A 22,063-nucleotide genomic window follows, 5' to 3' on the forward strand; every position below is an offset into this window, starting at 1 on the left:
AATTAATGGAAAAATACCTGCCTATATCCTTCAAGGGAAGCAGCTGTTGACACACACTTCATTACCATCAACTGGAGTGTTCTTTGCTTATCAAAATATTATCACACTGTGTTGTTTTTAACAGGGGTATCTGAATGCTAATCCCACCTGTGTTTATTTGTTTACTGTTCAATATGTTTTCCTCTTTGTACACTAAAGGTTTGCTGGAAAACTCCTTGCTTGGATCAAGCTTTCTGTGCAAAAAGGCTATTTCTGTGCCCATCCCTACACGGGATTTTCCTCTGAATTTTATTTACTGCAAGAAGGGGAACTAAATCAAAAACCAGTTCTATAAATACTACCCACACTGAGTGGGAAAACACCAACAGCACAAGTCATGGCTTTTAAATTGTGGCTTTAAGAGAGCTCAAAGTCCTCTGACCCCACTTAAAAAAGCAGGTGCTTTTTAAAGCAATATATGCAATTTGCTTTGATATCCTTGTTATTTGCTCCAAATCTTCTGCAACTGTGATCTCATTGTTCTGTATTCGATTTCTCTAAGTGCAAAGGGAAGCAGGAAAAGTGGTTTTCTATTCAGTGTCAACACACCTGATGGAAGAAGTGACCCAGCATTGCGTGAGTAACAGGAGCACATGGCACAGACATTTCTCAACCCTCACCAGACCTTCACAGTCACTAATTCTCCTCTCTATATTGCATCCAAACCATTTGTGGATGCACTGGAACTCCATAACCACACAAATACAGAGCCATTGACAGAGCCCAGCATTATTAAACACCCCCAAGCTTCCCTTTGGTTTCCTAGACAATGTGCAAAGGTGAGGGAAGACTAAAGCCACCCTTCAAGCTGCCATAAACCCTCTCTGATAAACAATCAGTGCCTGAAAATCATCCTCAGCCCAAGTTCAGAGAAGAGAAACCACTTTGAGGATCTTTCTCTCGGGTTATTTCCAATGCCATGGTAGCAAATGAGATTTATTTTCCTAACAGGATAATTCTAGAAACCCTCATGGAAAGTCTGTTATGGAAGAACATGCACAGAAAAAGTTTTTCTCAGGCAAATCTAAGACTTCTGTGAGCAAGGATGGAAGTGTGAGTGGGATTGAGAGGGATTTAATAAAGGAAGGAATAACTGAGGCCATGGAGGGCAAGCCAGGTTTTTAGAGGGCCTCTCAGATGTAGCCAGAGAAGCAGCCCTTGCACTTTTCTAGCAACACCTCCCTAAACCAACTAAGGAGAAAATCCCAGCAAAGGGAGGCCCAAAAAAAAGATAGGGACAAAGCAAATGAAAATAGATGCTGCAGTTCAGCGAGGCTCCTGACACTGCAGGAAAACAATGTATTTCCATCCTTGAAACAAATATACTGATATGACAGGTGGCTGACCAGAGTGTAAGTTGTGATTTCAATAACCATATGAAACTTTGTTTCAAGATTACAAAATGCTTCTTCCTGTAATTCATAAAAGTAAAGCTTTGGGTCCTTTTCACTAACTGCTCTGATCGGTCTCTCATCCTTGTGGCACTGCTTATGCACCATCACCTTCTATTCTGCACTGCTGGAATTGCTCTTTACCTGCAGCCTCTGGAAAAGCATTGCAGAAACATTATATTTAGACAGAAATGGAAAAAAGAATGTAATGATGCCAAAGTGCAGTAATTAAAGTGAGACAAATTAAATTGGGAAGACACTGAAAGACAATTTACTTGAAGTAACGTATTTCAGCCCACCTAAGGAAAAGAAAAATCTAAACAGTTTTTCATTTAGGATTATGGTTAATTATTTATGAAGGTAAATCCATAAAGCCTAACAGCTGTATTAGAGAAATCTTCTGCCTGTGCATTTGCAAACACTGCAATTCCCACACTCCCAAGTTACTTCTGGGCTGTAAGTTTTGATGGGGAAGTGAGGAAGAACAGAGATTTTTCAGGAATATCTCACTAAATCAAATTTTGAAAGGAAAAATTTTGATTTAGATTGAGACTATAAAAGGAATGGAAGAACACCAAAGTGTGGTGTGATTTAGAGTTCCAATACTGGTGAAAAAATTCCCATTTGGGTGTATTAAGACTACAAAGGACTCTCAACATGCAGGGGATGTTCAGTATAAAGAGACAAATTTAAGCAGATGTTTTCAAGGCAATCACTCAGTTTAGGAAAAATGCAAGACTAAAAGTGCTTGATTTGCTGTAAGAATATTTGTAAATAATTTAAGGAAATACCTGAAACTACAGACCAGTTATTGTGGTTAATTCGATTCAGCACCACAGCATTCCTCACAGGGAGACAAGTCAGAAATATGAAACTGTCAGAACTTCCTTAAAACTCAAGCATGATACAACCTAAATCTGCCACACAGCTGAAAAAAAAGTGGAAGAAAAATTAAAAAGAAACCTAAAACAAGGATGACATGATTTCTGTGTGTGCCTTTTGGGACTTAAAGACAAAAAAAAAAAAAAAAGGCATTTTCTGCCAAAGTCATTTGACGGAAGTTGTTCAATCCCAAATTTCCTTTCTATCTGCCTTGGGCAGAATTCTCAATTTCCTACAAGCAGAGTCCAAAGTGGGTTTGGAGGCTCCCTGGCACCTCCGGAGCTGTGCAGATCCAACACCTGCCCCTGAAGCCGCCTGTCATTTTCCCCGATGCCACTGACACACTTTCCCTACTTTTCTCTCTTTGTTAACTCAAAAAGGGAGAACTGGGAAGAGAGCAGCTCCTGCTGCAGGCTGGATTCATTAGAACATCCTGACAATGTGCTGCCAAACGAAGGGAGGCAAAACTGCTTCAGAAATATTTTTGTGTTTTAATTGTGTCGCGCTGCGTATTTTACCTGCGGGAGGTGGAAATATTTACAGCTTTCCACATGTTTATAGAAAGATGTACATCTTTATCAGAGACTGAGGCGAAAAAGAAGAGAAACAAAGGTTTCTCTCTGTGAATATGCTCGTGTAACAGGAGAGTGAAGAACCTGCACCAGCTCAGAGCAAGGAGGATTCACAGAGCTCCAACTCCAACAGCAGTTGCATTTCTGAAGCAGCTTTTCCCTTCTCCTCAGTAGCAACTTCCTTCTATTTCTATGAAAATAAAAATGTTAGAGAAATTCCCATTTCCTCCCATTCCACAGCCACCCTGCCTTTTTCACTAACAAAGAAAACCGAGTGCTTGTGTGCTCAGCAGCTATTTGGGTGTTAAATCCTTACCTGCTCCTCTTCCAACAAGGGGTTTGCCACATCTGTCTTACTGCCAGAAGATTTTCACAGCATTAAACTGCCACGTCTACAAAACACTTTGTGTTGACCATTCTGAAAACTAGAGACACCTCACACTGAAAGGTGCATTTATTCACATTTAAAAGATAACCAGAGAAATCACTGACATTAATTTATTTCCTTCCAAGAATCCTTCCCCACCCTGGAAGCAGCAGACCTGGAGTCACATATGTTTATTCTTACAGCCAGGGGACTAAAATCCCTTCACAATGACAAGATATTTAAAATCTCTCCTTCTTAGAGAGCCAGCTTTATTTCAGGCTTTATTTAAAGAGAAAATCACATTCCCTCCACAGAGTGCTCCTTTAAGAGCCTGGATGTGGCTGATGCACTGCCCAGACCCCAGCAGTAACTGGAATTTAAAGCTTTTAGACAATCTGCAGCTTTTGTCTACACTGCAATATTTTGTGGGTTTCTTGTCTAGCTGCAGTGGGGGAAAACCCCCAAACTTTCATCTTGAGGATAGTGATATTTTTTTCCTAATTTTGTTTATCTAAATGTTGTGCCATGGACAGGCAGCTGGGCCACCCAATTCCCTGAAATCACTGCCATGTTCCCTGCCCTCAGCTACGCCACCACACCACTCACACACTAATGAAAGCGTGTGAATACATCATTTCAAAGTGTAAATTCTAGGAAAAGACATTTCCATACTGGTTTCAGCTAACAACAACTGTAATTTAAAATATTGTCTTGGTTTAGTAACTTCCTGGAATTTGTCTGCAATGATTTCAGCAGATTTATTTTGACACAACTGAGAGCTGAGCCCACCCCACTGAACGTGCAGACCTTTTGCATTATTACAATGCAGAGTCCCCAGCAAATCTGCTTTAAGTGGGGCAGCTCTGGCAAACTAAAAATTAATCCTCTCCTCCTAATTTGTCACAAGAGTGTGAACATTTTGTGGTAGGTTTCTTGATTATGTGAAACCTTCCTGAAGAATCTTCACCCTGGATCTTAAAGAATGACACCACACATCAGACAGGAGCCAGACAAAATATATCTGTAAATTGTCCTCTGATCAATACACTGCTTCAAAAGTCAGATTAGAAATGTGATTTTACAAAAAGATGTTTATTCCCCACATCTTTCTTTATGGGGAACAGCTTCTTCCTTTAAGTCAAAATCCTTAATCATGACGTGAGCCCATGTTTGTGAGACTAATTCCATAAAATCTCTAAGCTCAGAGAAACCCCAAGTGCAAGGTTGGTTTGACTTTTCCTGCCAGCATCTGGGATGCAGCAATTCAGCATCTGGAAAGGTAAACAACACCCACTGGAGCCACTGGTGACCCTGGCCAGTAAAAAGTGCAACCTGGATAGCAAGAAACCAAGGCCCACAGCCAAGATAACTTCAAGTTATTAGATATTGATTCAACATTAAAATCCTCCTTGTTCTACTAAAGTCAAAATGAAATATTTTTATGTATTTTGAGCCTTATTAAAACCTATTCTTCCTTTTTAAAACAAAACTTAATTGAAACCAGCTAGAAGAAGAAAGCTTCATTTATCACAAAGTGACATTTTGTAATTAAAATACAGTTCAGAACAAAATGTTTAGCTGCAAAGGTGTGAATTTTCCCTTCTTCACCATTGCTGCCAACTTGCTATTATTATGAGAACCAGAAAACTGGCTGTTGCTTCTTTTCACTGAAAATTAACTGGAAGGAAAGCAGGGATTGTTTGTCTAGAAACAAGATGCCAATTTGTTCTCTTTTTAAGGCATGGTGGAGATGCAGTGCCGTGACCATGCACTGAGTTCTGTGGGGCTGGTCCATAGCTAGTGAAAAGTAATTAAATATAGCAATTTTTAATTAGTTTAAAAGTAATTAAAAATAACAATTCCTTCTCCTTTCTCACTCTTGCTCTGTGGAAGGCTCCATTTTCAGGTTAACTTATATTTTATAGGACAGTTGCTACCTGTGACTTCCTCTAAACATACCCACAAGTTCACAAGGCTTTTCCCAGACAGCAGCACCCCCAAAATCAGTCTAGGAAATCTGGAAATTTCATTTGCAGGAGGCTAAAAGCAGGAAAGAAGCATCAGGTTATGGACAGCTGGCAACAAGCCTGACCATTCTTAAATTTCTTTCAGTGGGCGTCTAACAAAAGAATCAGGTTGGTTTTTGAATGGAATCTTAAGAATTTTCATTTCAGAACGGAAAAGAATCCATTGTAAAATGAAAATGAAAGATTCCATTCTAAAATTAAAAATGTACACAGCGCACATGAGCACTGCCTTTTACACTCACTTCCTGTGCCTAAAATGCTGAAAGGGCTCTGCTTGTAATAGCTATAAGCTGTTGTAAGCTGGAAACCCAAAGCTGACTGACAAATTACTTGGGGATATATCAAGCCATTCATTCCTCTTCCTAAAACAACAATCCGTGTGCTAGAAAATCTCTGTGTCCATGCACAGCAGAAATAAATACAAATCTCAGAGGCACAGAAAATGTACAAGAAACTCTCATTCCTCTAAGCAGAATGGAAGGAGAGGGAACAATCATTTCCACTGCACCTTCCACTTTGAGACACAAATCAAAGGAGCAGAATTTGGTTTCAAAACCTGGCAGTGAACTCAGAGTGCTGAAAACATTCTTGCTCTCCTCACCAAGTGAGCGTGCTCCCAGGGCTCTGAAGTAGGTTAATCCCATGATTACAGCATTTGCAGAGGTTGGCAATGCTGCTCCAATCTCCTGCTGTACTTAGACACCAAATGAATAAAAATGCCTCTGGTACAAAGGTTAAGTACATTAAAGAAGAGTCATATGAAGCTTTAGCCACACCTCTGTCAGACACCAGAAATAAAAACCTGCAGGATCCAATGGATGCGGATACTCAGTGATTCACTGCTTTTTGCACAATCTTCCCACCCCAAACACCATTTAGGGTTTTTTTTATTTAAAAAGGGAGCACAAAGAGCACCTCCAATCACACAGTGAGTGCTGGGATTCACTGCCCTGGGGTGATCCAGTTCCCTTTCCAAACCTATGTGTGAAACTCCATCCCTTGGAGCAATTCCTCCACTGTCAAGGCAAGCACTGGCCCAGCTGTGCACTCACTGGGACAAGGCTGTTCCAGCTGCACTCCACTCTCACATCTAATGGCTGAATTCCAGACTCAAAGCTGAAATTTTCATGAAAGAAAAGTGTTTCCCTCAACAATTCTGGCTTAGCAGTCCCTTAATACTACTCTCTATTAGTAAATGTGTAAATTAATGTATCTAAGTAGATGAAATTCTGATGAACAGGAACATATTGATTATGAAATCTCAGACCTCAAAGCCCATCACGCACAGCAGATCAAATGAAGACCCTGCTCCAAATGCTGGCAAAAGAACTTTCAGGGGTGATGCACTTGGAATATTTTGCCTTGGTCGTGGCAGCATAAGCATATTAATGTCTTCTGGACATGAGAGTCTGGCTGAATAAATATCCATATTCCAGGGATGCTTCGTTTATAAAAACAGCACTAACAAGAAAGTGCTTTTGCTATACACTTACTCATTAAGATAATTCCCTTTTGAGTGTAAAAATACTAAAAAAATTTTTGGGAGAAAACACCCAGTTCCTTTTTTCAAGTCTGTTGGGTTTTTCCTCCACACAAACCTCGATTTTCAAATCTTTTCACTTGTCAGTTCTGAATAACTTGGTTAAAAAAATGGTATCCAAAGGGTTTTGAGTTTAATGCAGGCCAATAACCTTGAATATTTTAAAGCAGCTAGAAAGAAGCTTAACCACACATTTCAGCAAGTCTAAAGAGACATAATTTGAAAGGTATTTATAGCTAGTGCCTCTTTATTTTCACATCTCAGGCTTTTAGAACCTTTGCTCTAAACCTAAGGGGGAAATTTTCCCCCTTTGAACTGGGTTGCTTCAAATGGAAACTTCATTACTAACCTTAGAGAATTCAGCCTCCTCCAAACATCATCTGCTTTGAGAGGAAAAAGTAAATCAGCTTGTGTTTGGATATAATTAGTGTGAAATGACAGAAACTACAAAATCTGGCCTGCAGAGGTTATGGGGCATTAACAAAAGATGATGTTGTAATAGTTTAGCCTTATCTGCTGGAGATAGCCTGTGTGGAACAGAGCAAGAAGAAAGCACAGAAAATGTAAGGCTGCCTTCAGAGAGTTCATCTGATGGTCAGTGAACTCACATGAGCTTAAAAGTACATTTCTGAAGATAACTTCACATCCCTGAAAAAACACATGAAGAGATGCACCTATGGGGTGTTTTCCCCCAGCTCACTCTCTAACCAGAGCATCCCCCTGTGACCCAGCTGTGGAAAATAATATATATTCACCTACATTCTCATATTCATGGCACAAATTTAATAAAACATAAAAGTCCTCTTTGATAACTTCACTCAAAGGTGCAGCTCTGAGTTTCTCACTCTTGTGTTGGCCAACAGTTCCAAATGAGCTTCCTCGTTATGAAATATTCAAAACCAGATTAAATGTGGACAGAACCTCCCTGGAAGCTGAACTGTGAGTAAATGGTGAAAAACAAGTTACTTTTCACAACTTCAAGGCTTCCTATTTCCTCTGCTGTGAACATTTTCCTACAAAACTGGACTCCAGTAGCAAATGTCAAGTTACTTGTTAAAAGTGACATCTTTATCTGTCAATCTTAATAGGCAACAGGAAATACATTTTCCACAGTGTGTTTATAAAAGTGCTTCCTGCGCCTTTAAATTTCCACTGATTGCTTCATTATCAAACAGACATAAATCTCCCCTCAAAATTCTTTTTTTAATTAAATTTTGTCTTAAAAACAGAGGAGTTTAATACAAAGACGTGAAGTATTTTATATCAACACACAATAATTTCACATACTAAAAATCCAATATCTGACTGCTCTATGGACATTTAACCCCAAATAATTGGTTCCACCACAAGATTAAAAAAACCCAAACCCAAACCTCCTCTTTATCTTTATAATCTTTTCAGTACACCAGCAGTTTATGCATTGAATAGAATATGAGGAATTACTGAGTTAAGAAATTACTGGGAGAGTTTACTGGGTTTTTAAATATGTGAAATAATATATTTACTTTATCTTTATTTGCTTAAATGACCATGTCCCTGAAAACGGTTGTGAGATAATTTAAAATGAATGAATGGTGAAATTAAGATTAAATCCTAAAGGTTTTTCAACACAATAAAATAGAAGTTAATTTCTTCCATGAGATCTGACTCCAGGATCTTTGTTGCTTTTCTTAAATATGTCTGCATAAAAAACCCCCAGACATGACCGCTTTTTAATTAGCATTTAAGTGAGCTTTCAGGTTGATAGGACTCCTTTCAAGCTGTTTTTGAACACCCAGGCTGTGTTTGTTTCACTGAAGAAAATATCTAGCACTGAGTGGGACCACCTACACTTGTCTTGTAGGAAATGACTTGGCCTAAAAAGAATTATTATTAACTAGCATTATCCTGGACCTCATTAACACATGCACATGCAGATGAGCTTCAAAGTATGGGCCTTTCCACCATTTTAGAGTTAGATAATCTCTAATAAAGCTCAGATTGTTCATCCCCCTCTGCTCTAACCCTGGGATCATGTTAAGCATCTGTATCTTAACCAACTCTCAGTCTCTTCCCATTTGTTCCTCTGCCAAATTAATCCCTCCCAAATCCTGCTCTGACTGCACTCCTCTGAGGGCCTGCACTGATGTCCAGTCATTCACACTATTCATTTAAAACTTATTTCAGAGGTATATATGAAAGGAATTGCTCTGAGATGTAAGGAATTCAGATTTAGATCCCATCAATAGCCACACATCCACATTCAGGCTGGGGAGTGATGCAAACAAAGCATCAGCTCCATCCTGAGTGCCAAGCACACACAAAATGTGCCCCAAATGGAGCTCATTCCCTGACCACTGTCCTTCCATTCTCTGAGCAGGACAAAGGTCTCCAGGAAACAGCAAGATGAGCTCAGCTCATTAAAAACTGTATGAAAATGTGTATCCTGAAGGGATGTTAAATGAGGCTTACACAGGCAACTTTGAGGCTCTGCTTCCTTAGAATTTTAGTGCTTAACCTCAGAGCCCCGGCATTTCTTTAATGCAATTAAACAGAGGCACAGATATAATGGATTGCTTTAGTTATAGCCTAGCACAGGGAAGGAAAATAGGCAAGAGAGATAAAGAATTCTGTAGGTAGCTTTCATTTTGATCTCCAGCGTCTCTCGAGCACTGCCATCCCCCTGACACGCTCCCCACAGCAGAGGCTGTGTTCTTCCACAGCCAATTTTACTGGCAAGGGCTGGTAACTTTAATGATTTTTAAAGAGACATTTCAAATAGGTACAATTTATAAAAAGAACTATAAGCCATAAATATCCTACACTATTAAATACAGCAAACACTGAACACACAAGGTAACCATGTCAAGATTAAACTTAAGCCATGCCTGAGTTCAGAGTACACCCAATTTCCCTGGTGAATTTAATTCACTTCATGTGACTTTGGACATTTGAATTCAATTTAAAACTTACACAGGCAACACAAGGCTGCAAAAAACAGAAGAGTTCATCCAACTACTACTGGTGTTTTTGCCTTCCACCCAGTTATCAGCACATTATTGTGACGTGTGAATATTACCCTCTTATTACTTCCAAGGCAATTTTATATTTAAAATGAAATTAATAGTTAACCTCAAAAGACTGCACTTAATTTCATTTCACTCCCTGAATCATCCTTTTCACTACACAATTCTCCCTCTAACTAAACTAAGAGCATAAGAGGTGTAATTATAGATCACAGATTAGCTGTTCAGCATTTGCTGGTGGTTAAGGCAGGGTAGACTTTAAAGTTGGCTCCAGAGGAAGCTGCTGCTCCTGTAATTTCTTGAAGAATCTGCTATGAAATGTTAACATTTAGAAGTCAAGGCTGGAGCTGTCTGTGCTTTTGGACAATTTTGAAGGATAGCTAGAGCCCCTTAAACCACTGGCAGGAGGATCTGGGAGAGGAAAAATCCCCCAAAACCCTGCAGCTCACCAGATTCAGTTACCTGCAATGGAAGATGCTGGAAACACAATAATGCACATTTTTTTGGTTCCACTCCTAATGACTTTAGTATTGATGGAGCAACAGCTTGTTTTCATCCCTGACTGCCCCATCACAAAGAGAGACCACACATCCTTCCCACCTCTACCTCAAACTTGATCTACTGGGAGCAAGGACAGGCAGTGCTGGGACTCTGCTGCAAATGACAATTCACCCTCCTTCTCCTGTTTTTAGTGCTGTTTTGCAGCAATGAGTAATGCTGTCTCTGGGAAATGGAAGTGAAAGCTACTCTGTTCTTGTCAGAATAATAATGGATATTGTGTTGGCAACTGCTCTCCTGCACTGCACAACTGCATAAATAAAAGGAATTGGGAAAAGCCAATACTGGAGTAAATAAAGGGGGTAAACTGCTGCTTGCAAGTAAGTGATAATTGGGTTTGGTGTTTGAGCCTGGGCAGTGAGAACAGGATAAACACAGTGGCTAAATCAGAAGTGATTTCAACCCCACTGATCCTCATCTGTGGAGAGAGGCTCTGGGGAGAGGCTCTGGCTGCTCAGGAGGCTCAAAGCAGAAACATTTCAAGACTTTGAGCATCTCCACATGAGGTTTTACAGCCAGAACCAGACTGAAAATGGCTTTGGCAGCTCTCAGGTTTAGCTCAATACTGGGATATCTCAAAACTGGGCTATCAGCTCTGCCCCACTCTTGTTGCAAGCAGAAGGAAAGATGCCAATGAGCATTCAAGTACATCCCTTTATTTTTCATAAAAAAGACCCCCACAGACACATTACTTAGTTAAGCAAACTAAATATTGTCACATATGCAAAACAAAGCAAATTTAAAAGCAGAGAAATGCTCTTTTTCCTGTCCTTATACCAACACTAGCTATTATCTATAATAATGTTTAGATAAAAATAATACAAATAGGATGTCATTATTTCTGAGGACATGTTTATCCCTAATTCACTTTCAAGAGAAATGTGATGCTTCAACACATTCACAGAATCACAGAATAAGCTGAGTTGGAAGGGACTCACAAGGAACATCCACTCTATCACTTGGCAACCCAAATACATTTTATGTATATATAATATATTACCTTTATTCTGGAGGACCAATAATGTCCATATTGATCCTACACACAGAATCATGCATGAGGGTCACAGCCACATCTTTTCTTCACTCCTGAGGAGCACAGTGAATGTCTGCCCTGACATATTTATCACAGGAAATCTGAGCCTATTACTTGGCCAAATTCCCTACATATTTCTTTGAGCTCTTTAAGAGGAATATACCACAAGGCATGAATGAAGGGCTTACAGTTTCTGTAACAGTATTTCAAAATGGCATCAGTTCTGTGGGTGATTTTTTTCTTAACCAGAAGTGGTCAGATCTGAATAAACATTTCTAATTCAGGCTGCTTAAACACACAAACCAAACCCTGTACATGTCTGTTAACTTATACATTCGTCCACAGGTTTTTCTTCACAAGATGATTAATGAAATTACTGCCATGTCAACACTGAGAGAGTGAAATGTGCTGGTTAAAGTACAAAATAAGAAACAGGATCCTCAGATTCCATACCAAGCTCTGCCCTGATTTGTGCTATAATCTTTGGAAAGTAAATGAGAGATCAGCACTGGCTTTTGATGCAAGGATCTAACCACCACTGAAATCAATCTGCATTTCCCCCATATGTACATAGGTCAAGAAAGCTCATGATTTTCCATAAATTACATAAAATTATGTAAGATTGGAGGAATTTTCCCTAGTAATGTGAAAAAGTATACACTGCAATAATGTGGACACCAATGCTAAGTGTTACCTGTTTATTTCAGGGAAAATTAGTGAGCAAGTTATAGTGGGATCAAATTAACATTCCAAATTTACTTGTCTTTGATATCCCTTCAGCAAAATGGGAGCAGTTATCAACACAGCTGATACCTCTAATCTGTATTATACAGGTGAGCAACACTTTATTGCATTTTATAGGAAATTCTGCAAGTAGTAATAATAATGTTGATGAAAAAGGCAAAGTGTTTCAGAAAATTACAAATGCCCAAATGCACGTAGTGCAACATGCTGACAGAAATGTTATTCATTAATATTTATTGGGCAAGAAAATATCTTTGGATGAAGAATGCTACAAAAACATTATCATCACCAGCATACTTGTCCCTGTAGAATATTTTTCTGTGAGCCATATTAGGAAACTTCTACTTATCCAAACCTCTGGAGGTATTTTAGCTACTAATCTGGATGAATTAGGTCACTCCTGCTCAGTTATTCATTACACAATAGAATTTTCTTCCCTGAACTCTCTTAAACAAAAGTTTCTATTTACTAAAGTTCTTGCACGAATTTTGCAATTTTGCTGAGAGTCTTTTCAATGACTGCAAGCAGAGAAAAAATTTTGCTGAAAATGAATTGATTTGCCTGTTTAGAAGTTCTCCCTCCTTATCAGCCCCAGCCTCACTTTCTCAGTATTTCAATCAAATCTCAGGGGTGGTTTTAGAGCAGAAGAGGATGAAGAAACCAGGTACAGCACAGGATGCACAGGTGATGCTCACAGCAGGTCCCCCAGAGCAGAGCACTGGAGCACAGCAACACCCACCTGTATTTATGGATTGTTCCATGCCTCAAATCCCCTCTGGAATACGCATTGCATTGAGCTCCTGATTACTCCTTTAAACTGAAATGCTTTGATGGCTGTTAAATCATTGAGAAATTGTAACAGAAGCTCTTGAGAAACGCTGTTCTTAATATTCAACAGATTATTGATTCCTCTGGTGAAAGGCAGCAAAGTAGCACCAGCCCCAACCTTAGATTAGGCAGATTTCCCTCAATTAAATACAACAATAAACATCATATCTGCAATAAGAGACAACATCCATCACCCCCAAAGAATCCTTCAATTAACAACCACAGACCCCCTTTGGTACATGGTATTTAAAACAGAATTCATGAGCTCTCTAATTGATGATAGGTTATTGGATAACCCTTGTTAATTATAGCTACACAATGTCAAAATTAATGATTTTCCCACCCCCTTTCAACTTGAGAATGAATTCATAACTTATATCAACTCACAAAAGACGTGCAATTAATATTGTCAGTAATCATTTCACAAAAGAGATTTGTTAAAGGCAGGCATGTGGACACAATTAGTGTATCAATTAATGTTGCTGTTACTCGATCTATAAATTATTGAAAAACTCATAGCTACTGCAAGGAAACAAAGCAAATCCACTCCCAGTCAATGAAAGAAGCTACTCTGTTCATTACTCTTTAGATCAGATTTAAATTTTGCTGGATTCCATGAATCTTAGCTACATAATCAGAAAAATACATGAACCTATAGCAATGTGACATTTTGAAATGCCTCATTATGGTGATGATGTTTTAATTGTTGGCAGTTGATCACAAAGTTTTTAAAAATAATTCATTTAAAAAGTAATCCACCGTCACTATCCAGTTCATTAAAAAAGTATCATAGCAGTTATTAATTGAAACTGAAGTTCCAACCTGGAAACATAGCTGCAAAAACTGCACCAAGATTTCTGTGTGTCAGCAAAACTGTAACTTTTACATCCATCAGAAACCTCCATTCCACTCTGGGGTTTAGCAATGAAAGACTGGATTCAAATGAGGTCTGAGAAGCCCAAAACAGGGCTGAGGTAGCATCAGGCACCTCTGATGGAAAGTGACAATGACAAAACGTAACCTCGTTTAAAGGCTTCCTATCCCCAAAGGCTTTTAAACTAACTAGGTAGCTCCTGTTTGATCTTAGTCTGACAAGAGTTTTGCTCCTGGGGATGCAAAGGTTTTCCTTTAGATAGTTAGACAGACCCCAGCCTCTCATTAGTGCTTGAAAGACCCAGGAAATAGATGTGACTCTGCCACAGGCCCAGTCTGCACGCCAATGATCCTGCAGCCCCTGCTTTCCTTTAATCAGCACTCAGGAGAGATAAAACGGGACAATTAAGCTTTTTGCCATCGTGATCCCAGGAGGATCAGACTCCCATCTCCCACCTCCAAGGCAGCCCTGCCACGCAAACCCCCCTGGTGTGAACTCCTCACCTGGCAGGAACCAGCTCTCCCTCCTGGAGCAGGGCTTGGAGGACACCTGGGTGTCCATCCAGCCTGGACACAGCGCCCAGCTCCGGGCCAGGAGGAGAGCTCCAGCTCCAGCTCCAGCTCCAGCAGAGCACGTCCCACCCTCCCTGAATGTCCCATTGCCACTGGCTGCGTGCAGCAATCCCCAGCTTGGCGCCCTGCCTGCCCTGAGCTGCCCACGCGCTTCCCACACGCTCTGGAAACCCAACAAACAAGGGAATCTCACCCAAGGGGACCTGAGCATCAGCCACCATCATGCTGAGTGCCAACGTGCCCAAGCTCCCCTCTGAATGTGCTCCCATTCTTTACAAGCCCCTGTCATTTTGAAAATTAACTCAGGAGTCTTATAATGGGGATACAATGAGAGATGGAATTGCAGAACAAACCCTCAGCTTCAAATAGAAAAATTACAGAATTTAAGAGCAAGAGGAAGAGATTAAATCTCTACAAAAGTCCCCATGTTTATTCCCCAGACACAGATCTGTGCTAAAATTCGGTAGCCTAGCTCACTTCTACACTGATCTCCCATTTCAATTTTTCTGTTCAGCTAATTTTGCAAGAAGGGATTTTCCCAGGCAGTTATCACTGTGAATTCAACATCGATGCAACACATTTCCCCCAGAGAGGTTTCTAAATCAATTTTAATTCTGATAGGCTCAAGTAAATGTTTTCAATTTGATTCAATAATCTATACACACTTACAACAAGGCATTTCCCCCATGTACTACAAGACAAACATGGTTTATGTTTCTAACAACTCTGGCTAATAAAAAAACTCTAATTTCCTATTCTGAACGATACAAATGCACAATTTTTATCCACTTCTTAATGAACCAGATGACATAAACAAACAAAATAACATCAGCATTTAAGAGCATTAGTTATACCATTAATTCTCTAAACACTTCTTAAAGAACACATGACTTCTGGCAAACTCACCAAAAAAAAAATTGTATCACCAAAAAAAGTCCTCAAATTGAGCTTTCTAAACCTCCTGAGAATTTTTCACCATTTCCACTCAGAGAGCAGCATGAAACCTCTCCAGGATATCTTTCAAAATGTGAGCAAAAAAGATAATTACAATGAAGTTACCAGCAGATATCAGCAAGAGTGGCATGAAGATTAGGGCTGGAGGTGGGGGATGGCAGAAACAATCTCCTCTAATAACACCTAGTGCACTGTAAGCCTGTAAAATGGAATAAAGTGTAGGAAGGAGGGCTCTGGAGGTCAGGGTGAAACGCTGCTCCTCAAGGGACAAGGAGCTTCACAGTGCAGGGAGGAAAAAGTGACAATCTGGGGAGGAAGGGAGGTGCCTGCCTCACTTCTGTTACCATAATGGTATTTCCAGGTCAGTTAAAATTCCCATCCCTCTGCCAGGAGTGTGAGCAGGAAGCAATTCTAGAGCCCACCCAACCCTGCATCCATCAGATCAATATGGGCTGAATGCAAGGCAAAATTTTACCTGATTTTTTCAATAGCCTGCTTTTAAGGTTATCCAGGGTGATAATGTTAACATACAAAATTACAGTCTGATATGATCATGTAAATATTGAATTACCCACAGAACACCAGAGCTCCTCAGCTGTGCTTCTGTGCAAACAGCAGCTTCTGAGAGGGTTTTGTATTTAAGTTCTTGACACTGCCTCCCAAACCAGCTCAGGTGACAGAGCAGACACTGCAGAGCTGGCCATGACCACAAAGCTCATGGCTGTAAAAACCATGCCTAAAGAGAAGTGATCCAAAGGGAACTGCTCTGCATGTATCTATAGAAAGAGTCTTCTGTGTGCGCCCAGCACATCAGAGGAATATTTGGTCAAATCTTTGCACCAGCATTGCCATTTGCCCCATCTGCAGCACAAATCAAACTATTTCTCTGTCACCCAAAAGTCAGCAGTCCATGCAACAGAGCCTAAAAGCAGTTCTATGAAATCCTAAGGAAACTCCAACCACATATTCCACCCTTCTGGCAGGGAGTTTGTCCATCCCAGCAGCAAGACTTTGCATTCACACTCACTAAATATCATTAGACTCCTCCTGGACTTTTTTTCCTAACCTGTCCAGGTTATTAAATTGTTAACTCATGATATCACAGTGGTATTAACTCAACGTAGGCATTATTACCACAAATCTACAAGTCACTGCTTTCCTTTTGGCCGTTGTACATCAGCAATAAGAGCTGCTCACATTTATCTGACAGTTTATACTGCTTTATATATCCATACACTTTACAAATCCTAGGAATTAACTTTGTTTTATTTCAACACTCCAAATAAGAAATATCACCTTACTGGATGTTTATGCAGATAAAGAGAAATAAAGATTTAGCTGGCTCTACACAGAAGATTTAGGCTGAGATCAGGAAGAACCCAGTCCCATGCTCCATCTCCACACTAATCCTCATCCCCTCAGAGTCACCCCAGAGCTCCAGAGTGGGATACAAACGTGGGACAGACATTCCATGCAGTGCTGTGAGCTGCAGAAGGCAGGAGAACCACCAAAACAGTGGATAATACAGCAAAAGAAGCCTGTCCCTGCTCTGGATGGAGAGGGATGCATGGCTCTTCCAGAAGTGCAACAAAACACTGAGCTGAAAAAATAAAAAACACTAAAGCTGAAAAAATAAAAAAAAAAACACAGTCGAAATTTCTGTTGATACAGCAAAGACTGATTTCCTGGGAATACTCAGTTCCATTGCATAATCAAACTCTTTGATTAGCAACATAAAAAACTTCATGTTAGCACTTGCTACCTGCCACTGCTCGCAGTTAATGAACTTGGGGAAAAAAAGGGGAAAAAAATCCCCGTTTTTCACGTGTCCATCACTGCCACTATAGAGAGGAGGGCTCCTTTGTTGGAACACAGGGAAGTGCATACAACTCAATGACAAGTAAATGAGCACGCCAAGTTTCTTTTGACTGTGGCTCTGTGGGATTTGAATAGCACACAGTGTGTGCATTGTGCACCTTGTCTGTGTGCAGCATTCGCTGCCCCAGCCCTGCGATGGCTCAGACTGCACTGATTCAGAATATCCTGGGATGTGCCACTGACATTCCCTGTCCCTTCCAGCTCTCCAGACACTCACATCACTGCCACACAACATATTTTATACTCCCCCTCAGCACTGAAGGTAATTTTCAGAATTTTCATTCGGGGGATAGAATCAGATTTTGGACAGAGAAGTGTTCAGCTATTGTGATTTATGGAAATGTTTTTACAAGTTGGATGCTGAATATTTTATTAACATAAACATCAAGTTCCTAAAAGAGTTGTTTGCTGGTATCAAAAGTTTCAGCCTCCAGCAGAAGAAATAACATAGGAGACATACATCAAAAAGATGTTATCCATATTGCAAAGAAATGACACTTTTTAATTTCCTGCCTGCCCCCAAAAACTGAATGATCGCACAACCAAACCACTTTAACTTTATTTGCCTTAAACATCTTAGATCACATTCTCACTTACATCAAAGTTCCCCTTTTCTTGCCTTTCCCAACTGGAGCTTTTTAATCTTAAATGAATCGTTTTTGATTCGTGAGTGTAGGCCTAGAGCAGTCATAAGGTTTTTAAACTATCTTCCTGAACAAACACTTGAAATTTTTTAATTGCTGAGTTTTCTACAAACTCTAGGATAAAGATTTCTGATACAAAAGCCAAAGGGAACACAAGGCCTTAGTAAATGTTTTGGTAGAATTGCTGCAATAAATGGTATTGCTGCCCAGCAGTTCAAGTTTACTATGAGTAAAATTTACATTATACATTATAAAGTTGCATTATACATGAGTAAAATTGCATTATACTTATATAAGCAAAGATGAGGGGGTTTTTTGTCTTAAGAAAATGAAAAAAAACCACTTAGAAGTAAATGCCTAAATGACACATCCACAGAAAGAAATAGAATTACAAACTCCAGAGCTCACCTGAAAGTTCAAATCTTGTTGTGTTGAGTATTAAAACTATTTAGTATTATTATTTTCGTTTTGTTTTACTTTTATTTGAGTAATTCATATTAAATCTGTTTTCAATCTCAGTTTCATGTGTATGTTTAAAAAAATAACCAAATATGGCTACACAGAGCAGCAAGAACTAACATTACAATTTAAGGTCTTGGGCTTCAAGTTCATCAGTACTTAAAACCATAAGCAATAAAAGTAATAATAAAAATGTGAGGAGAAAAATCCCTACCAAAAATCTTTAAATAAGGATAAGCACCAAATTCATATGGTCCCGTTTCTCACACTTAGCACTCCAAAGAAGTGCTCCACAGTCTAAGGCAAAATTGTAAATACAAATATCAACTAATCAACCATGCATTTCTCCATAGCTTCTCCTTAATTTTGAGTTTTTCTTCCTCCTCGTTTATATTTTCCTATACTAGATTAATTAATCTCTCCACAGATTGCTACTGAGTTCTCTAACTTCACAAAGTGTCAGTAAAATTCAAACTCCATGAACAGAAAGTGCATTTGAGCTCTGGTTAGTTCAAAACAAAGCAGAAAAAAAAGCTATTAGAAGAAAATGTGTTTATCAGCAGAGAAAAAGAAAAGTGATCTTTTGTTGAGTAATTTTAAAAACAGTATTTGTCTTTGTGAACCATAAATAATATGTTAATTTTTTCTATTCTTTCAAAAGGATATGTTTTTTATGTCAGAGAATCAAACTCCATATTTCTGTAGCAGACTTCCACTGGTACAAAACAAATCCCACTTTCACTGAGCACACAGACAACAGAAGAGCCACAGATGTGCCAAAGGTGGCTGATGTAGGAGCTGATTAAAGTACAAAACACACACAAATAAAGAGAAATGAGTCACTACCTTTCTTTTTGGAGTCTTTCTTTGTGCTGGTTTTAACAGCCACTTGAAGTTCTGTCTCAGTTGACATCCTATATCCTTAGTCCTCTTCACACAGATCCAGGATCTCGGTCAGGCTCATTTAGAACGTCTCTCCAAGAGAATAATTTAGCCTTTCAGATACTATAACCCAAACAGTTCATCTCATTCACTCCTTTCGAGTGCTGTTAGGGAAGGAAACAAAAAGGAACAGTCATTTTCTGGGTTTAAGACATGAAAGGAAAATAAAAAAGCCAAACCATTGCAAGGGAGGAACACATGAAGTTCTCCATCTACTGAGCCAGTTGTCCATGATTTTAGATGCTTAAACAGAACTATCTGTGACTATCTCAAACATCTGCATTTGAGTGTTTTGGCACATCCAAGATGCCTTCACACTGCTCAGGGTGTAGAGAAGACCAGCACTTCTGGACCAGCAGCTGGAGGACACAGACCACAATGCAGGAAGTATTCCAATGCTGGAAATGTCACCAAAAGCAAAAACATCTGCAAGGACTCAATTCTTAAATGCACCAATTCCATATTGCCAGAGAGTAAGTACAGATTTTTACTCCTCCAATTCTGTTTCAGTGCTCTCATTCTCCTACTTGAACAAAGACAAATGAAAAATGAATTCATTGCTCATGCTGAGAACATCATATTTGCCACTTCTCTTGCTTATGATAATGTTTCCAGTATAAAAGACTCTGTCTCCACATAAACAAAGCTGTAATTTTAACACCCATCTAGTAATCTTTCTTGTAAAGATCTCTGAAAATAGTTAACTAAACCCATGAAATATAAATGGGATAGGTGCACAAAGATAACATCTAGAGAGATAACATTTAGGGAGAAAGGTGTGTATTTGTTGGGGACAAAAATGCCCCAGGTGTGAACCCACAGCAGGAATGTGCTGGAGCAGGCAGGACTGGGGATGTCAGGGCTCTGGAGGCAAAGAATCCACAAAGAATAAACATCTAAGCCAAAAAGAACCCATTGCTCCAGTCCTCACTGCTGGTCCTTCCTGCTTTGAGGGATGAACCACTTACTCCAGCCAGTCTGTCGAGGGCAGAGGACCAGACTGTCCTGAAGCCATTTGTCAGGATGTTCCCTCACCAAATGCATCTTCTTACTGCCCTTTCTTTTTGTGAGAAAGTTCCCATTATTAGCACAATTACAGAGAAGTCCATCTGGCCTGCTGGAACAGCTGCCCACTTATTAAATAAGCATTTAATAAAGATATTAACCCAGCATATCAGCTGGTTAGATGGCCAGAGATTAACTGCAGTTAGAGTTATTTACTAATGTCCCTTCTTTGTCATTTAAGAAAGTAACAGACTGCAAACACTGGAATAATTATGACACTTTAAATCACTTTTCACAGTAAGGGCTGTGAAGCCACCAGTACTTTCAAATCCAGGCTCTTTTAACATTTTAAAATGCTTCAGTAACATTACACTGCCATGCACCGTCTGAAGTGATTTAATATTGCTGAAGTGTGTCAGGGGCTTTCTTTAATAAGCTCTTCAAATCTGTCTGTGTATTATGGAATATTCAAAGATAGCTTTTCAAAATCTGCTGAACTGATTTTGAAATACAAAATTCCCTGTTCCCCACTCTGTGGAATCTGAATAAGCACAGCATGGCAAAAAAAAAAAAAAAAAAAGGGAGGAAAAGAAAATAAAGCGAGGCACAAATTGAAGTTGCAGCGCTTGCTGAACACACCTGCTCGGTGTTGCAGACCTGAATAAACCAACAGCATCTCGCTGAAGCTTCTCAGCTGAGAACAGAGCAGGAAAGGGCAAAGCAAACGAAGGCTGGTCAGGGAGGGAACAGCTCCCAGGGTGAGGTTTCCAGGAGCTCTCTGGCCGGATCCATGGACAGGGAGCTGCCAGTCCCCAAGCACAGCTGCTGGAGCAGCGCTGGGGGGAACGCCCTCGCCCTCCTCACTCACGCTTCAAATCCCCCCACGAGCGGGGAGAGAGAGGAGCTCTGAGCAGAACAGATGTCCCTCACAACCCCCACCTCCTTCCCCTCCCCCTGCCTGCAACCCAATTTAATAATATTTAGTTTTACAGCACAGTAGGGATGCATCAGCCTTTACAGCTCAATGGCACTTACTTAAAGCGTCTCTCGAGTCACAGCTGGATTGACAGTTTATTTTTCGAGAATTTGGATTTATATTTACCCAAAGGTTAACTGCATAACTCTACAAGGAGCACTAACATGAGCCACTTCGCAAAAGGGAAATATTTATAATAGGTCCACTTATTAAAAAAATAAATTAAAAATAAATACCAAATACAAATGGGGTCCGTAGTTAAGCAAGTTTTAATGTCTTAGAAGGCCATTGTGGCTACAAAGCATCAGGAATGTCATCTCCTGTTGTCAGCTATTTCCAACAGGACAGCTGAAATAGTAGCATCTGAATGGCACTGAATATTTTAAAGTAACAACATATGACTGCTATCTCATCTGAAACTCTCCAGAAAAGCTATATCCCCTCGAGGCTATCCCACTGAGTAATATTTTTTAAAATAAATGCATGTCTGTTTTTGGACAGGTTCACATATTGATTTACTTTCAAACCTAATCAGGTCATACTCTCGCAGGCTCATAGATCCTTGAATAAAGTAATAGGTATCTTTGTAAAGGAGCACATAAACATCTGTCAGACACCAGCCATAGTTCAAACTGAATTTGCTAGAGAGACAATTCCTCCAAAAGTATAGGTCTTTATGTAAGCCACATTAGTAAACTTCCATGCACTGTCCATATTTCAGCCGTTTATTACCCAGATGAGAATGGCAGTCAATCTGCTCCTCACCGCAACAG

The 22,063-nt window shown here is 39.7% G+C and overlaps 1 protein-coding gene across 11 annotated transcripts in view; it reads right to left on the minus strand.

Annotated features, from left to right (window-relative positions):
- Positions 1-22,063, minus strand: part of DAB1 (DAB adaptor protein 1) — a 414,997-nt gene that overhangs the window by 83,542 nt on the left and 309,392 nt on the right. For all 11 annotated transcript variants that reach the window (XM_054285850.1, XM_054285852.1, XM_054285858.1 and 8 more), the window contains one exon: positions 19,214-19,413. In XM_054285850.1, the coding sequence (XP_054141825.1) occupies positions 19,214-19,280 (67 nt within the window). In that variant the 5' untranslated portion in view covers positions 19,281-19,413. The remainder of the gene's footprint in view (positions 1-19,213; positions 19,414-22,063) is intronic.

The sequence above is a fragment of the Melozone crissalis genome, unplaced genomic scaffold (genome assembly GCF_028551555.1).
Source record: "Melozone crissalis strain CALT ecotype California unplaced genomic scaffold, PUWL_Pcris_2 ptg000045l_1, whole genome shotgun sequence".
Taxonomy (NCBI): Eukaryota; Metazoa; Chordata; class Aves; order Passeriformes; family Passerellidae; genus Melozone; species Melozone crissalis.